This window comes from Vicia villosa, unplaced genomic scaffold (assembly GCF_029867415.1).
Source record: "Vicia villosa cultivar HV-30 ecotype Madison, WI unplaced genomic scaffold, Vvil1.0 ctg.001502F_1_1, whole genome shotgun sequence".
NCBI classification, from domain to species: Eukaryota; Viridiplantae; Streptophyta; class Magnoliopsida; order Fabales; family Fabaceae; genus Vicia; species Vicia villosa.
In genome coordinates this window covers 88,802-106,735 of record NW_026705642.1, presented here as the reverse complement: position 1 = coordinate 106,735, position 17,934 = coordinate 88,802, and the positions used below count along the sequence as shown (strand labels likewise).

Below are 17,934 nucleotides of genomic sequence, written 5' to 3'. Positions count from 1 at the left end.
AGTTTTCCAAAATAAAGTGTTTACAATACACAATGGCACGTTATCACATATACATGTTCAAAAGAGTCATATACAAATAAATAACAACAGACTCCCGACTCCCCGGTGTTACGTATCAGAGCAACCGACAAGACCAACTGGAGAACTACCTCTTCCAAAAGACTCCCAAAGCTGCTAATCTGCAGGATGCCACTCAAGCATCAAATCAGCAGAAGGGTGAGAATATAATTCATAATGAAAGCATGACAATTATAGTAATGCCAACAAGTATCATCAATAATCATACAACAAAGTAATCCACTAAGTCAACCACAATCAATATATTAGTAATGCGACACATGAATGGTAACATAAATTATAAAGACTGACGATGATGAATGAGACTCGACTATGCATATGCATGTGGTACCAAATCCGGAGTAAACTCCTCCTTGTCATTATGACAAATACACCTTTGCCGAGCATTATGCTGGGACTTCTTTCCCTCAGGAAAATACACCTTTGTCGAGCAGTAAGCTACGACTAAATGTCATCGAGCATTTAGCCCCCACTGATGACCTCTTGCCACTCGGGAAAATACACCTTTTTACCGAGCATTAAGCCCCCACTGGTAATAATTGCCAATTCAGGCCACCTGTTAATAGCATTCCGCCATTAACGTATTGAAATGTTATGCTGTGCAAATACATGACTCTATTACATGACAACAACATCATCAATTATATCACACCATAATTACCACACAGGCATTAATAAGCACACAGCACACATTCACCGTCAAAACATACTAGCCACATCGGCATAAATGATCGCATAATTGCATCACATCAAATTAATATTGGCCATCGGCCCAGAACTTCATCAATACATCATCAACAAGTTGTAATAACAACATTTCAACAATGATAATACATCGTTCTCATAACAACAATTACTTGCCATAAGGCCACACATCATGTTAATAACAAACAACCAAACATCGTCACATATCAAGAATGAACATTCATTAATACATAACCTATACGAACAAGATCTCATGTTATCGACAATTAATCACATACCTCGTATCAATACGATAACGTTCACACAACACATCATCATGATTTATCATGCACTAGTTCACAAAACCATTTATGAAAATCAACCAACCACTACTACATCCTACATCATCATATAGAGCATGGAAATAGCTTCCAAACGTTTCAAACGACACATAAAACGAATACCCGAGTTAAAAGATACGACTTTTCAAAGTTTGTAAAGCATAAACATACTTCATAAGTTAACCCTACATAGTTCTATCACTAAATCCTAATAAAAGTAATAGGAGAACACATCCTATGAATCATTTAATTAGATCATAGTATAGTTCATTGCGTTAGCTTTCTAACGCTTCGAACGGCGACAAAATCGGAGTTACGGTTCAGGAGTTACGGAGTTTCAAAGTTTTGGAAAAACAGAAAATGCTGTCGTCTGCTTCAGCTCCGCTCAGCAGACCCTTGCAGAGATTTTTCTGCAAAAGAACCTCCGCTCAACGGACCTGCGTAAACCCAGAAAAAACCAGAACGAACCAGAACGGTTCTAACCCTCTTATACCCACCAAAACCACTCCAAAACATCATTATAACACCAATACAGCACATACAAACCATAGAAACAACCTAACATCAAACTTTTCATGGTTGATTCATCAATCTATCTCAAAACCTAACTTTTTATTCAAACTCAATCAAGCCATGGAAAAGGAAAACAAACATGATCAATCACCATAACACAACAAGGATATCATTTAATCATCATACAATCATTCTCAAACAAACTTAAATCAAACAAAGACCACACAAGAAAATTGTGGAAATTGGAACAAGAAGAACAAGAACAAGAACAAGACTATAAGAATCATACATCCAAGATAAATTAGATTCACCCCCTTACCTTGCTATTGTGACGATCGGCAATCGATTCGGTTGAGAATCCTCCACTTTCTCTTGTTTTTCCTCTTTGCTCTTCTTCTTCCTCTCTTCTCTTCTTTCTTTCCTTTTTCTTTCCATCCTTTTTCCTTTCTCACAAATATCTCTTTCTTATAAAGAAAATATTTATCCCGCGGAAATGACCAAAATGCCCCTACGCTCAAATATCGTTCAAACGCCCCAAAACGCGGAATATTACCTTAATAATATTTCTAGTACCAAAAATATGAAAACCTTCATTTAAATATTAGTCCGTCATCCCGAACTAATACCGACTGAAACGACTCCAAAAATGGTAAAATTCCAATAAACGTCACAAACGTCCAAATCAAGCATATACTTATTTTTTCGGGCGTTACATAAAGACTAACCACTCAAAGTTTTGTTCGTTGTTTGGCATGAAGACTAACCGCTTATTTCCTTTGTTCGTTGTTTGGTTGAAAGTTAACCTGAAACTTTATTTTCCTTGTGTAAGGGGCATTGTAGGCTTAACTTTCTAAAAGCTCTCAAGCATTATTGGATACTCTTAAGATCAATTCTTGAGGGAAAAGAGTAGGTCACTTTATTAAGACTGAACCTCTATAAATCCTTACTGTTATCTCTCTTCCCTTAACTTTTCTACTTTTAGCTTATTGTTTATCCTTACTTTCCAGTGCATATCCAAACGTGTTTTAGAAAATAATTTTATTTTAGACTATCATTTTTCAAACCTCTACAATTCACCTCCGTCTTGTGTATGAAGCCACATGTTTAACATTATACACCTGTCTTCTTGGAAGTATTAGTCGCTATTGACTTCTCTTGATTTTTTGAGAAAGAACAGGAAAAAAAGTCATTATCGCTACTAGAATCAAAAGTGCTCTCATAACTCTCAAACATCCCCATTCCCAAGATCCTATGTTCGATATCCCGTCCGCTCGCCCTGCATTCTCTATACAATATAGATATAACTTCACAGACTCTCTACTTTTGGAAGGCTCTATTGCATTATCATTCTCGTCTAATCCCTAATAATTGCCATTGTTGAAAAGAAAAATGTGAAAAGAAGAAAAAAGGGAATTATACATGTAAGCGAGAAGTGAAGAGTGCTTTGAGATTGAACAAGTTTTGAAAAACTTGCACCAAGAAGGGACAATATGAATATAGGGTGTCTGTAAAATGAATCAAAACCCCTTTCTTATAGAAACAAAACTTAGGTCGAATAGGCCATGAGTGTCTCCTTGATCGGTGGTTTTTACATGTTTATTTATCAGTTAGTTCAGTTACCTTTCCTTTATATTGTCAAGAATTTTACTTTATTCTTCTACATTTTATGCTTTGGTTGTGTATTTTACTGTTTGCAGGCTCAAAGAAATAAATCGAGATAAATCAATGCAAAAAAGTACAAAAGGGAGAGTTTCGAAGGAAGTGAAAATCATGCTACATGAGGCCTGACACGACCACTTGTGTCACCTGAAACTGGTCATGTTAGGATGAAGCGCGGCCAAAAAAATGCAACAGAGATGAAAGTCAGTGGGCTGATACGGCCGTGTTAGCAAGTGTGAGATCTGGAAATTTTCAGCATATTTCTCATCGTGACAGGCGTGTAGTATTTTGATCATAACTAGAGCTTCATAACTCAGAATGACGCGGTTCCAGTGGCAACATTTTGCTAACGAAAAAGGCTAAAACTTTGATGAAGACATCAAATCCAAATTCGGAATTTAGGGGCTGACACGGCCCGTGTTAACTAACACAGCCACCTGTGTCAGTAGTGCTGGGAGTGTTATTTTGAGAATTTAAGTTCAGAGGGCCAACACGGTCACCCATGTTGCCTGACACGGGCACTGTTGGCTAAAACGTTAATTTTACTGATTTTTGTGATTTTTTATTAAGTGTTGACCCAAAGGTGCATTTTGGGCAATTCAAACAAAGACCAATGGATTTTCACTATAAAGAAAAGTTTTCACGAAGGAAAAAAGGACTTTTTTGGCTGAGAGAAGAAGACACGATTGAAGACTGGAGAAAACAAGGGTTTGGGAGAGAAGAAGATTTTCATGAACGGAAGCGATGGAAGATCAACTTTCATCTCAATTCTTGTAATGTCTCTATTTTATATTTTATTTTCTTTGAACGATATGAGTAGCTAAACCACCACCACCCCCCCCCCCCCAATGCTAGGGGTGTCCCTGATTTGATTCTATAATGATTTTGAATTTGTGAGTTCATCAATAGATTTTTTTTTTCTTATTCAATTTAATTGTACAAGGTTTTTATGCTTTCTTTGTTGGACCAACAAGATTGATATACGGTTAACAACCACCTGGACCGCGGTTGTTAAGGTTTTTGTACGATTAGACTATAGTAGATATCACCTAGGAATAAGGATACCCTATAGTTATCGGTTAACTCTTGATAATTCAAAGGCTTTATTTCATCATAATTCGCTAAGGAATTAGGATTTAGGATAAATGTGTTAGAACAAGATTGATAATCTATGTTCAGAATCTAGTTTTGATGATAACAAGCATATATTTTGTGAGTAACAATTTTATTAATAATGGTTTCACTTAGTGTGCAGATATTATGCTATAAGCCTTATACAGGATTCATCAGAAAAAGAGTACAATGACTACATCATAAACTGGCTCAGATATGAAAGAAGAATCAAACATCTAGAATATTGAAGAAGCCAAAATTCATCAGATGTTCTGATTAAGAACATGTAAAACAAGCCCACTCAGAAGAACATGCAACTACAACATTATCACAAGGAACTAGATTTCAACAAGACAATCTTCAAAGAGTTAAACAGAAATATCAACGTTCACATACAACAAGCACAGAATCAAAAAGTACAATCAGAAGCTTCAAAGGAATATCAATATACATGAAGATCCGTTATAGCAAGAAGATCACATGAACAGAAGATCAGAAGTTCTGATAGAGTAACGCAGTGACATATAAAACGCAAATAACAACAGAGTCACTTGTGAACCAATGAAGAATCTACAGCTCAGCATACAAATTAAATAAAATACAAAGCTTAGAATAAAATGGGAAGCCGTTAGAAACATCATCATAAGCAAAACGGTTACAACATTTAAAAGGAACAATTCCCAAGGTTGATTGAGGAAGCAAGCCACATGCATCGCATCGGAAAGACAAGTTTAACCAAAGAAACACGCCATCAATTGTAATCAACATGTTGAAGATAAGGTTCTGCCAAGAGCAACACTTGTCCGTCATGAGCCAATCGAGACGAAGGCATTCAAAGCAATATTCAAACAATTGCAACGGCTAGATTCCAACGGTAACTCATCAAGCTATATATATAGATCAAACTTCAAACTTCAAACTTGAATGTGTATCTATGGTACACCAAAAATGTGCATCAAGTGAGTGTATCCAATATACATCTACAGAGCGCAATAACAGAGAAATCTTGAGAAAAAATTTGTAGAAGAGAAGCTGAGCATGAAAGTATAAAAGAAGAATTATGAAATCATGCATCAGAAGTTACACAAGAGGCAACACATACTCAGTATGTGATGAAACAATCCATAGTGTTGTTATACACTAACCATAAGCCTATGTGAAGAAATCATAAGAGGGTGAAAAAGAAATCTCTGTTGTTAAGCAGTATTCTCCACTGGAGTCATCAGAAGTTCACTAATACTTGATCAGTTCATACATTGCTCACATTGAATGACTTGAGAAACTGAATACACTGAGTTGTTGCTCGAGAGTGTTTCATGTTTGCTTATGTCCATTAAATGTGCTATCAGCTGTAACAAGCTTCATGATCAGTATTCAAGAGGAAGACAAGCATTGGAAGAAACAATTCAACACAGAGCTGTTGCTCTAAATCTGCTTGAAGAAGAAATGAAGATGGTCTTACAAGAAGGAATTAATTTCAAGAGCTGAAGCTCTAATCTCCTTACTCAAATGAGAAAAGACCAAACTGAAAGAAGCAATTAATACAAGAGCTGCTGCTCTTAATCTGATTTCAGAAGAAGAAGATGAAGATCAAGAAGAAGCAACCAAGACAAGAGCTGTTGCTCTTAATCTGCTTTCAGAAGAAGAAGATCTCATCCAGAAGTTCAAGAATAGAACTACAAGATTATGTATTATTATTGTACTTAATTGTAAAATACATAGAGTTGTTGCTCGAAGTGTGTTATTTCTTAGGATCTTCTGAAAAAGTGTTTAGGCTCCAGAAGTGACTTCTAGTCAGTGAGTCATAAACAAATGTACAAAATAGGAGCAAATATGCTTGAATAAGAAGCACGCCTGTAATCTCTAGAAGAACAATTCTGAAAAGAATTGGTGATGATGCCTTAAGTGACCGAGTGAAGGTCTGATGCTTAAGAAGACAGTGGCTGCGGTCATTGTGGAAATTCTCTTGGAGACCAAGTGATGGTCAGAAGTCCAGGAGTCAATGAATGTTATATCCCGTGGAGATCACTGAACAGTTCATTGGAGTTAGTCACAGCAGGTAGCTGTGCAGATTACTAGATTGATGAACGTTATATCCAAATGGGATCACTGAACGGTTCAGTCATCTAGGGGTTAGTCACTCGCGGGTAGCTTGTGCAGGGTTAGTCACAGCAGTTGGTTGTGTAGGTTGTTAGTCACGACGGAGGATCGTGCAGATGTAATTAAGTTTGGTTATAGTGGATTAAGATCTCTGTTGAGAGACAAATCACCAGAGGAAGGTGGACTGGAGGTAGCCTTATTCAGAAGGTGAACCAGGATAAAAATAAATGTGTCTTTTACTTTCTGCACAATTCATTTAACTCAGAACATTCATGCTAAATATCCTTAGAACGGTACTGAGACAAGTCAGAATTTCTAATGATATAAAGAAGTTAAATTGAATATCTCATTGGTTATCCAACTCCAATTCCAAGCATGCTTCCGCAACATTAAAAGCATATCCAGAAGATGAGATACGAAAATAAAGAAAATAATATTAAGAAAGGGAAATTTTAATTGATAAAGAACACAATTCAATCCCCCCTTTCTTGTGTTTTTCTCCACCTTCAGAATGTTCAAAGGTTTTCCAGCTAAGAAATTAGGGGGAAATAATCTAAAGGGCGGTAATTAAAGGTTATGAACTTGTTGAAGAAATCTATATTCAAGGTTATTACAGGGCAAATCATACACTTTACCCTAGCATGCTCTCATATTTGTTAAAACCACTTAGTCAATTTTCTGTTATTTTATTTATTGTTATTTTATAATTGCAAATCAAAACTCCAATTTAAGTTTTTGTTTAATTTAATTAAGAATTAGAACTTTGTATTGATATGCAGTCCTTGAGATCGACATTCGGGGAATTTCCCCTTTATTACTACAGAGGCAAAATAGTACACTTGCTATTTTACCGATCATTCCTCGTAGGCCCATCAACAGTCACAAGGGTAAGGGTTCTCAATTGTTTTTTCTTCCAAGGTGAAATCATTATTGGGTAAGGGTTCTCAATCATTTTGTCTCCCAAGATGAATTCTTCATTGGGGGCATTTAATGTTGCCGGTTCTCTTGTCAATGGCGCTTGAAAATATCACATAGGCGATTAATGAGGGATTAGTTCCAAGCTCTGGTTTATGGACTCACCCTAAGCTCTATTTGAGGAGCTCACCCCAGGTGATGTTTGAGGGCCTCGCCCCATGTTTCGCTTGAAAGACTTGCTACATACTCGCCTAGAGAAAACTCATTGAATTTCGGGATGACAAGGTTTCATAATTAAATCACTTTGCCCTTACCAAAGTCTCGTGCTTGAGGGACTTTGGATTGAAATGATTTATTTGAGTATGAGTAAGGAATGACCCACAACGAATTATGCTTTGGATTAAAGTACAACTAAGAATAGAAAGTGAACTAGTCGCCCAAAGCAAGTGTGGGTGCCTAATGTGGCGTGGTCGCTCGAATGGGAATGGCCAGTCGTGTCATGAGACTAAAGTCTTTTCCCGCAATCTGCCTCGTTTGTTCCAAGGATATAACGGTAGAATGGTGGAAAAAAATTGTCCCCCGTGATCTTGGGAGAGAGATCTTTTTCTGCCCCTACAATCTCTATGACGGGGTTATGAAATCCAACTTTAACTAAATCCGTGGATCTCTATAAATATCCCAAGCCTCCAAGATAAAGAAAAGAAATTATGTTAATTCATTGGATATCCATGGCTTCTTGCTTCGTCTAGGCGAGCAAGTTTTATACAAAGTTTTATAATTAAAACTTTGTGAATTAAATTTGAAAGAAATGATAATGAAAAATATGTTAAATAAAGGTGTATTTGCTTTAAAAATATTTAACTATAAAATCTTTTTGCATCAAAATTGAAGGTGAAAATAAACGATTACAAAATGAAAATTAAATTTGAACAATAAATCAAATCAAATTACTTTGATAAAAATTGATTTGATAAAAAAAATTCTCTCTATATAACAATATAACAAACTTAAAAAAAAAAAAAAATCAATCTAAATGATTTGATTTGAAGATTTGAAATAAAAAAGTTCTTTCACATTGAACAAAATATTCAGCCCACCAAGAAAACAATATATGTATCTTATATCATTATGACACTCAATATCCTTTCTTGAAATAGTAAAATGTATCATAATCAATTATTTTGATGCTCAATATCTCACATAAATGTGCTAAAATTCTTACAAGTGCGGAAATTTCTTTCTAAGAGTTTGTTAGAGAGATGTTTATTGTTATAATTAAGATAATATTAGTAATTTTGATATAATTTTTAGATTATTTTTTCAAATTTACCAAACTAGACAACTCAACATTCATTTACAACCGTCCAACACATATCATGATCCCTTCAATCTCAACAGGCTCGCTCCCGCCACGCACCAAAGAGTGGCACTCTCGTAATTCCCCAAACAAAACAGTGTCATTTCCCTAACCCCACACCCTTCTTAAAACCCCAGGGTTCACTTCCTCCTTCCGCAGCCACACTCTTTCTCAACAGAAAAAACAAATTCGCTCCACCATGTCCGCGATCGGACGCCTCAGAGCGATCGCACGCCTCCGATTCCATCACAACCGTCCATTCGGATCCGCCGCTGCTCTACAATACAACTACGACGACGAAGAAGAAGAGTTCGAACAGAACGCGCCACGTGGCATGCTTGACACGGAAGGTTCCGCGCCGGAGCGTGGAGTTCAGTGGGTTATGATTGGTGAACCTGGTGCTAAGAGACACGTGTTCGCTGAGAGACTCTCGAAGCTTCTAGAAGTTCCTCACATTTCCATGGCCTCGCTTCTTCATCAAGAACTTAACCCTCGTTCTTCTCTCTATCAACAGGTAATCGTTAATCATCTTTCTTAATTTCGAGTTTAATTCATATTATTAATCATTAATTTCTTCATAATCATAATCAGTTGTATTTTCCCTCTCTTAGAATTTCAGGTTAAAGTTATAGCTTTATGTTGTTGTAAAAAGAATATTTATCTTTTGATTAAAGTGAAAAGAAAAGTGAGAATTAGTAATTACTATAATACAAAGTTATTATCTCGGCTAATGAACCTTACCGTTTGAATGGAAAATTGGTGTATTGAATTTAAACAATATTATTATAGTGTATGAATGTGTGGTTTTTTGGTCTGATTCAGATAGCGAATGCGCTGGATCATGGAAAACTGGTACCTGAGGAAATCATTTTTGCTTTGTTGTCAAAGAGATTGGAAGATGGATACTATAGAGGTGAAACAGGGTTCATTCTTGATGGAATTCCTAGAACAAGAATTCAAGCGGTAAGTTTGTTTCATTTATACCGATTCTTATTAGTACGAATTTGTATTATTAATTTCTTGTTTTAAACAATGAATTAAAAAAGAAAACAATATCAGTAAATGGATTGTTGTCTTTATTATTATTAGTATTGTTAGATTAAAATAGGGCATTTGAAATAGCTTATTTGGATTTAGACCTAGTTTGTAGTATAAGTGTTTGGAAGAACTTTTGAAATAGCTTCTTTTGGATTTTGGACCTATTTTGTACTATAAGTGTTTGGAAGAGCTTTTGAAATAGCTTCTTTTGGATTTTGGACCTATTTTGTACTATAAGTGTTTGGAAGAGGTTTTTGAAAATAACTTAGGGTTTATAAGCTGTTTTTGGCTAAGTTGGAGAGTTTATTCTCTTTCTATTTTTGATTAGTGCTTAAATTGTAGTAGTTAGATACTCATGTAAGAATTTGTTTGCTGTATTATGACGGCTAAAATCACCAAAATTCTGAATATTTTCAATTCTCCTAAGGCAATGAAGTTAAACCTGAATTTTGCTTAGTTTGCTTATATGCCCCATCTTTTAATTTGGATAGTTACCGGACTATTTTGCAGGATATTCTCAATCACATTGCTCATGTTGATCTAGTGGTGAATTTCAAGTGTCCACAAGAGGATATAATGAAAAAGAAACTAGGACTTCATAAATTTTCTCCGGGCCAAGAACATATTTTTACAACCAGTTCTTGGACCCCAACCAAGCAATCACAGGACGAACATGTTCAAAAGCGTGCAGAAGAGGTGACTTCTCATATATAATCTTTTTAAAACTGGTTTGAGATAGCTCATTTTTGTTCTAATACACTAGATACTATGTGTTAATACTTGTAGTAATTTATTGTGTCTGTATATTTCATCTGCAGTCCAAGATGTTGGAAGATTACTACAGGAAGCAGAAGAAACTTCTAAATTTTGAAGTCGCGGGTGGAGCGGGAGAAACCTGGAAGGGACTTCTGGCTGCACTACATCTCCAGCATATTAATGCTCTTAGTTCGTCTCAGAAATTGACTGCATGAAGAAAGGGCATCAATCTTCATCGTGGCACCCCATTCATCCCTCCTCCCTTCTCGGCATTATATACCATATGTGAATATGAGAGCCAATAGAATTTAATGGAAATTTTGTTAGTGTTCCAATTATTGGTGATTTTGATTTTGAAAATTTTGAGAATATCTGTTTTGTAGTGCATCTTCTTAAGTTAGAATCTTAAGTAAGAATCAATCAAATACACAATGTATGAGAATATGACCACAAATTCTTGTAGTGATGGTGTGATGTTCCATTTTTATTTTTTTCTTACTTTCTAGAACATATCTGGTCCCGGAATCAACAAGCAAAATGACACGGTACATTAGCTTTCAGCTTTATTCATGTGATGTTCAAACTTTAGAACTTTCACGTGTTTTAGTTTCAGTTTGTTTTCTACTACAGCCAATTATGTTACCAATTTGTATTCAATGTATATTTCTTTCTAATTCACGGGTACTTTGTGATTGATATATGAGTCTACAATTCTTATGTAGTACAATTTCAAAGAAAATTACACAAATAAATGCAAATAAGAGTTACCATCACATGACCTTACTATACATTACACAGGCTCAATTTTATTATTTTCAAAGAAAATTACACAAATAAATGCAAATAAGAGTCACCATCACATGACCTTACTATACATTACACAGGCTCAATTTTATTATTTTCAAAGAAAATTACACAAATAAATGCAAATAAGAGTTACCATCACATGACCTTACTATACATTACACAGGCTCAATTTTATTATTTATTACATGCATGTCATTTTCGCTATCTTGTCATAAGTCTAATTAGTTACTACACCTCTGCTAAAGCTATAGTATATATTCTTTTTACAACCGGATACAACTGTTACATGAAGGGGCTAAAATCTGATTACTGCATAGTCAGTTGCTGTTCATCCAAACACTCCTAAGAAGTTCATATCTGACTGAAGACTCATTGTGACTTTCTTTCCACTTCAAGTTTGGTTTTGTTGATACTGGTGAGGAGGAATTACTGAATAAAATTGAAGATAATGGGGAGTTTAATTCATCGAGCTCGTCATCACTGGTGTGTGACTTCCTGACAACAGATGATCTGCTTCTTCTCAGCTGACTAATTTGAGATTCATGTCCAATCTCCCCGACAATGTTTGCAATTGTTATTGCTTGCGGGGGTGAATATACAATGGGAGCAGCAATGCATGGGAAGTTGTTGACAGACTCATTTTCCTCATCGAGATCATCCTGCAACAAAAGTATATTCATCACACGCCATATCAATTCACTGAGCCTCTATCAAAACACATTTCACAGTTTAAAATACATTAATCATTGTAAATATGTTGCATGTGAAGTGTCACAACCAATATTCTATTACTCCCTCCGTCTCATAATAAGTGTCCCATTTGCATTTTTTCTTTGTCTCAAATTAATTGTCCATTTACAATTCCAATGCATCAATCATTATTATTTTTCCACTATTATACCCCTATTTATTAACTTTCACGTTATTCAACTACTATTAATAGGGGTATTCTAGTAAATGGCATTAACTTTTTTACTAAAACCAACACATCCAATCATTTTCTTAAAAACCGCGCATTGCTCAAATAGGACATTTATTATGAGACGGAGGGAGTAATAAATTAGGAGTACAAATACATAAATGCAAGTTTGGTTATCTAACCTGTGAGTCCAGAGCTACAAACACATCCGTGGGAATTGGATCGGGGCAAAACTCATCCGGGACAAAATTGTCAAGAATCTTCTTGATTATTGACGCACCAAACATTGGGCAGACCTTCACAACAAGGATCCTTTTATTACTGAGAAGAAACTTACATCAAGTTAAAAACTGAATAAAGTAAAGCACAAATTCATTTGCTAACCTCTTTCCTGATGGATGAGCTTAACAGCATATCCTTAGGAAGCATCAAAAGATCACTTAGTGCATTAAGAAGATGGAAGGCCTTGAAGGATGAATTTCCATCATTGTTATCAATGTCGTCATCTTTATCCTTAAGTGAGTCGTCGTCGTCGTCCATATCAAATAGGTCAGTCAACCATCTAGACCAGTTACCAACCTGAAAAATTCAAAAACAGAAATGAAAATAGACAACTAAATTTAGAAGCACATTCAAATTACAAAAGTCATAGGGGTAGTAAATTGAACCTATATATGTTGTTTGAATAAATTAGATTCTATAGCTTACACAAAGACTATTTGAGATAGAATGTTACCGCAGTTTTTAGCAGAGCGCCAGCTCCAAAGCTTGATTTACCAGGTGGAATGGGGAGAACTTTGGGATCACTAATTGGATCAGATATAGGATCAGATGGAATGTCATCAGCCGATTCGCGAAGAATGGCATTGAACATAGCAACATCTAATCTGGCAATGCACTGCTCCATTACCTACAGATTACAAAAAAATGCATTCTAATGTCAATGTAATTGCTTAAACCGAACAAAATTTAGATTGAACATTGATTAGTATATTCAAAGGTATCATTTTCTGGTGGGACACAAAGATACCTTCCCTGTCATCTCCATGGTTCCAAGAAACAATAGAGGAATTTGTAAGGGAAAGGAAAAAGGAATGACTAAAAGCAGACGGTTTGAAACCGTTCACGTTTTTTTTCCATTAAAAATACCTCTTTTATCATTAGACAATACACCCCTAACAGAGATGAAAAACACCAAATGGTTTCTCAATGCCTTTTAGCATAGTAAAGAAACAGGACAAAGGAACTTGAGGAACTAACCAATCTAGGCAACACAGACAGACAACCACACTCATGCCCCAAAGCTCGGACAGGACAGATCCTTTCACATGATTCTTTAAAAGCATTCTTCCAAATGTCTAATGATAAATTTCCCGTCTCTTGATCACGTAAACTAGACATCTTTGTAAAGCTTTTACTAATGACAGAACTCACATCATTATGAGTAATCTTTGCATCAACAAGCTGCATATGTGGAGTCAGAGACTGGACACAGATAAACAAAGGTTTGTGTTAGAGCCAATAGAATTGTCAATATCAATTCAATAATCAGCTTATATGGAAATTTAAGACTGTTGAAACGGAGCGTGAGATAAAAGAGCTACCTGCCACCAAATAGATTCTACAATGCGAGAGAAGATCCAACTCTCCACCTTTTCCAGTGCTGATGTGAACACGTTTGGGTCATCCCAGTTAGCAAAACCTTCATATTCAACTGCTATATTTTCACTTTTCTTAGGAGAGAAACCCTTCCATATTAATGGTTGTACTGTCTTTCCATTCCCCTCTCCACTCTTCCTTCTTGCACTAGTTCCAGAAGGACTTGATCTTGCAACGTCCTTGGTGGTTTGGCATATAATTGTTCTCAAAACAATAGAATTAGACAGCCAAAACGTCAACCTGTATCCATATGCAAGATGTTAATCAGTAGGAAATTGGTACAGCTTCTATTAAATTATAGTCTCGACATCATGGAGTAAAAAATCAGCTGATCAACTACTAACAATTATTCTGGTCCAATTTCATGCAGGAAATTAATCGGTTACTGTAATCTTGTTACATCTTTTTTATTCAGAATATGCTCATTCTTGTTTTAGAAATAGTTTTGAAACAGCAAGCCAGATGATAAATCAACATTAGCTTGAGTGGTGATGGGATAATGCCAAATAGTTACAATAAAATGCCGTAAACATTGAACTTGATCATAGAAAATAAAAACTAATAACCCAAATAAATGACTCACCTTGGGACATCATTTCCACATGCCTTTGCAACAAGTACTAATCCTGAAACAGCACTTTTAGCTGCACCAGACCTTCTTGCTGGAATATTTTCTTTACAAGCATGAATGTACAGTCTGGAAAGGCGTCGCGCAGGCGCATGAACCTTACTCATGGAGCTTCCGTGCTCAGCAGCTACAGAATATAAAGCAGCCTCGACTGAAGCAGTTTCTCTTAATTCTCCTTCAAGCATCTTTATCTTGTTTTCTAAATGTTGAATCTTGCTGTCTAAATTGGTATTTCGGGAATCCCTTGGATAAACCTTACCATCTTTTTTGTCACTGCTTCTGATGTTCCCTCCATTGTTATGAGCATCTCCATTAATGCCATTTTCCTTTACTTCACCATGATGATTGCTACCATGTGATCCAATACTCCTAGTTGAGTCTCCAGATGACCTTACAGATTTTACGTATTTCAATCTTTCACTTTTGGAAATGTTGCCAAGCTTGTCCTCAACAGAACTATAGTAATATTCATCACTTCCTCCTTCCTTCATACAATATTTGTCTGCTTCCTCACATCTATCGTTTAATTTGTCCTCGATTTCCAAACCATCAGATTTTATTGAGCCTGGGTTCTTGCTATCTAGAGAAGCCTTTACCTGAATCTCCTGATTCGGATTTTCATGATCACTGCTTTTGGACTTACTCATAGAACTTTCCTCCAAGGATATGGGAAAATAATCAGCACAAGGAGAAACAACATGCTTTTGGGTTGTCTCTAAACCATAGTTGGGAGTATTTTCCATAGAATTATGACCATTTCCTGGACTCCTCTCTGGTCTCGCATACATATCCTGTTGCATCATATTTAACTTTTCATCCCTTGTTTCTGAAACCAGGTGATGTTCCTTGTCATTCCTACCATTTTTTCGAGCTGATCCATTCTGCGATTGAGTAACAATCACTATATGGTTTAGATATACTATTCAAGCAGACCGCACGTTGATAATGACATGAAAACAGAAGTGCTATGGAAAATACAAAATCGCCACGCATTATTACTGATTAATTATAGTTAAAGAAATATATGTTCTCACGATAAAGAAATATATATTCCTACTACGAATAAAAGAATAAATATGGAAAAACATGAATACCTCTTCACGATTAGGAAGCATATACCCACTCGACTCGGGAGAATTTGTAACTGCAGCCGCAGATGAATGAGAGGAAACATCATCATCAGTAATAGAGGCAATCTCAGCTTCCTCAGCATATTCCCCACTCATCAATGCCGATACAGAATCACCACTACTGCAGTTTTCCTTTGATAAACTATCCTTCAACGTGGACTTAGCGCGATTCTTTTCAACAGGCTCAATTTTAACAAATAAAAGTGGCTGCTCCGTGTTTCTGTAGTTTCTCTTGCAGTTCAATGGTACACTAATGCTTAAACTCTCTCTTACTATACCACAATCCGCTAAGTCTACAATAGCGGTCCCCAGCAACTGACCCTTAACAATCTTATCCCTTCTCGGCTCATACAAGTTGAACTCCAAAGCATTCTTCTGGAAAACTCCAGCATCAGCATTCTTAACAGACATATCCTTCACCAGTGTCACAGAAAGCCTAAACGACTCATTAAACTTGATTTTTCCTTCATCAAGTGACGACGAAACAAGTTTCGTCGACCCAGAAGCGCGCTCTCCATTCTCCCATTGTAGCAATACAGATCGAATGGATCTAAGAGATTGCGACGGAGGCCAAGGCTTTAGCTCCTGTATGTGGATCAGATATTCCAATTGAACCGTTCCGCCATTTCTCCGGTTCTTTCCTTTCATGGCTTTAAAGATTATGAAACCTCTCAAGATAAAAACTTATACTTCCTGAGATAAATATGTTGCACAAATAGTCAGAAACCCTCTGAAATAAAAAAGACTGTCCAAAAAAAATGAAATTCAGTTAAGCATTTTTACAAACAATTCATGTCCATTAGGAGGAAACCCAGTAAAAAAGTTTGAAACTTGAAGCTAAAAAATAGCAGAAAATGGGTAATGCAGATGATAGAGTAAGGTTAGAGATAAAGTATACAAATTTACCAACAAACATAAAAAGTAAGACAAGTTATCAAAAAGCACCAATGAAAAAGAAAGCTTGAAATGGAAGAAGAGAGAATAGCATAATAGAAATCTTACCAAGAAAGCAGTGGCAGGTAGAGATGGTGGTAACAGAATGAGAAATCTGAAAGGTAGATTGGACTTGTTGAGTGTGACTCAGAAGCTGCAAGTGAATGAAAATGAAGAATGTTATAATAAAATAATAATATATGAAAAAGAAGATTAATGATAATATATGAATATGATAATGCAGGGTTTTTTTTTTTCAATGTGAAAATAGTTATTTTATTATTGTTATTTAAAAAATTGGGAGCCATTGATTTCAATGTTGAATATTGGCAGGTAGAGAAGTTTATTGTGGTGAGCACGTTTAAAAGAAGAATCACATCTTAGTGGAAAAAGGTGGATCAATTCATATTGAAAAAATTAGAGGGAGAATGATGATTTGTATGACTAAGTAGGCTTAAAATCCCATATTAGTAGAGTATATGAGGGTCGGAAATAGAGGTGAAAATAAGTCACACCAATTAATATAATTAATGATGTCTACGGCTTAGCCTACACATACACATGTTCACGTCAGGTCAGATTTTTTGTTTAATAGAAAAGACTTGTATTTTTTCATAAATCTATTTAGCTAAAAAAATTAGGTCACAGGTCATATAAAAAAAATCGTTTAAAAGCTTATTTAAGTAAATATGAATAAATTTATTATTGTTATATTGTATTTTATATCGTGAAATTAAAATCCAATAATATGACATAGTTTTCTGAAGATATTATGAAAAAAGTTGAAAATCCATTAGGAACAATGTTATAAATTGTTTCGATAAGTTCTCTCAAACAAACAGTATTACAAAATTTATGTTAATAGGTAAACTCAAATGAGTCAATGAAAACAAATGTTTATGGTCATTAGTTTTTTAATTTGTTAATCTATTTAACATTACTTAAATACAAATATTCAAATGAAATAGGTCAATCAGGTTTTCAAAAAGATTAGACTCTAGTCTAAAAATAAGTCTTTGATAGGTTATCGATCAGACTTAAATTTGGAATTTTTTAGCAAATCAAACTCAAATTTAACAAGGTTTAACTTGACTAAACTTATTCTCACCCCTAGTTTTGTGATGCCACTGCTTCAAGCATGATTGTGGGCTTACCATGATCACCTCGACAAAACTGTCCTTTCCATGCAACAAGACAATTTTTCCATTCCCAATGCATACAATCAATGGAACCCAACATACCTGGAAAGCCACGTGACTCTCCCATTTGTAAAAGATGTTCAACACCAGTGTTGTTAGGCTTTC

General features: G+C 35.5%; 2 protein-coding genes across 3 annotated transcripts; one reads left to right on the top strand and one right to left on the bottom strand.

The window, feature by feature from the left end:
* The first annotated feature begins 8,889 nt into the window (after window positions 1-8,889).
* On the top strand, window positions 8,890-11,209 carry LOC131635511 (probable adenylate kinase 7, mitochondrial). The gene is made up of 4 exons (XM_058906135.1): window positions 8,890-9,274; window positions 9,583-9,723; window positions 10,309-10,494; window positions 10,617-11,209. The coding sequence occupies exons 1-4, from the start codon at window positions 8,960-8,962 to the stop codon at window positions 10,767-10,769; spliced, it is 795 nt and encodes a 264-aa protein (XP_058762118.1). The 5' UTR covers window positions 8,890-8,959; the 3' UTR covers window positions 10,770-11,209.
* Window positions 11,210-11,350: 141 nt separating this feature from the next.
* On the bottom strand, window positions 11,351-16,840 carry LOC131635510 (uncharacterized). 2 transcript variants are annotated; one of them, XM_058906132.1, is made up of 9 exons: window positions 16,700-16,840; window positions 15,662-16,390; window positions 14,523-15,448; window positions 13,885-14,179; window positions 13,541-13,765; window positions 13,017-13,190; window positions 12,665-12,859; window positions 12,463-12,576; window positions 11,351-12,020 (listed from the first exon to the last, which is right to left on the bottom strand). In XM_058906132.1, the coding sequence occupies exons 2-9, from the start codon at window positions 16,343-16,345 to the stop codon at window positions 11,679-11,681; spliced, it is 2,955 nt and encodes a 984-aa protein (XP_058762115.1). In that variant the 5' UTR covers window positions 16,346-16,390; window positions 16,700-16,840; the 3' UTR covers window positions 11,351-11,678. The 2 variants fall into 2 exon arrangements, with proteins under 2 accessions (XP_058762115.1, XP_058762117.1); XM_058906134.1 differs by having other exon boundaries at window positions 15,662-16,442; window positions 16,700-16,798.
* Between the last annotated feature and the right edge of the window lie 1,094 nt (window positions 16,841-17,934).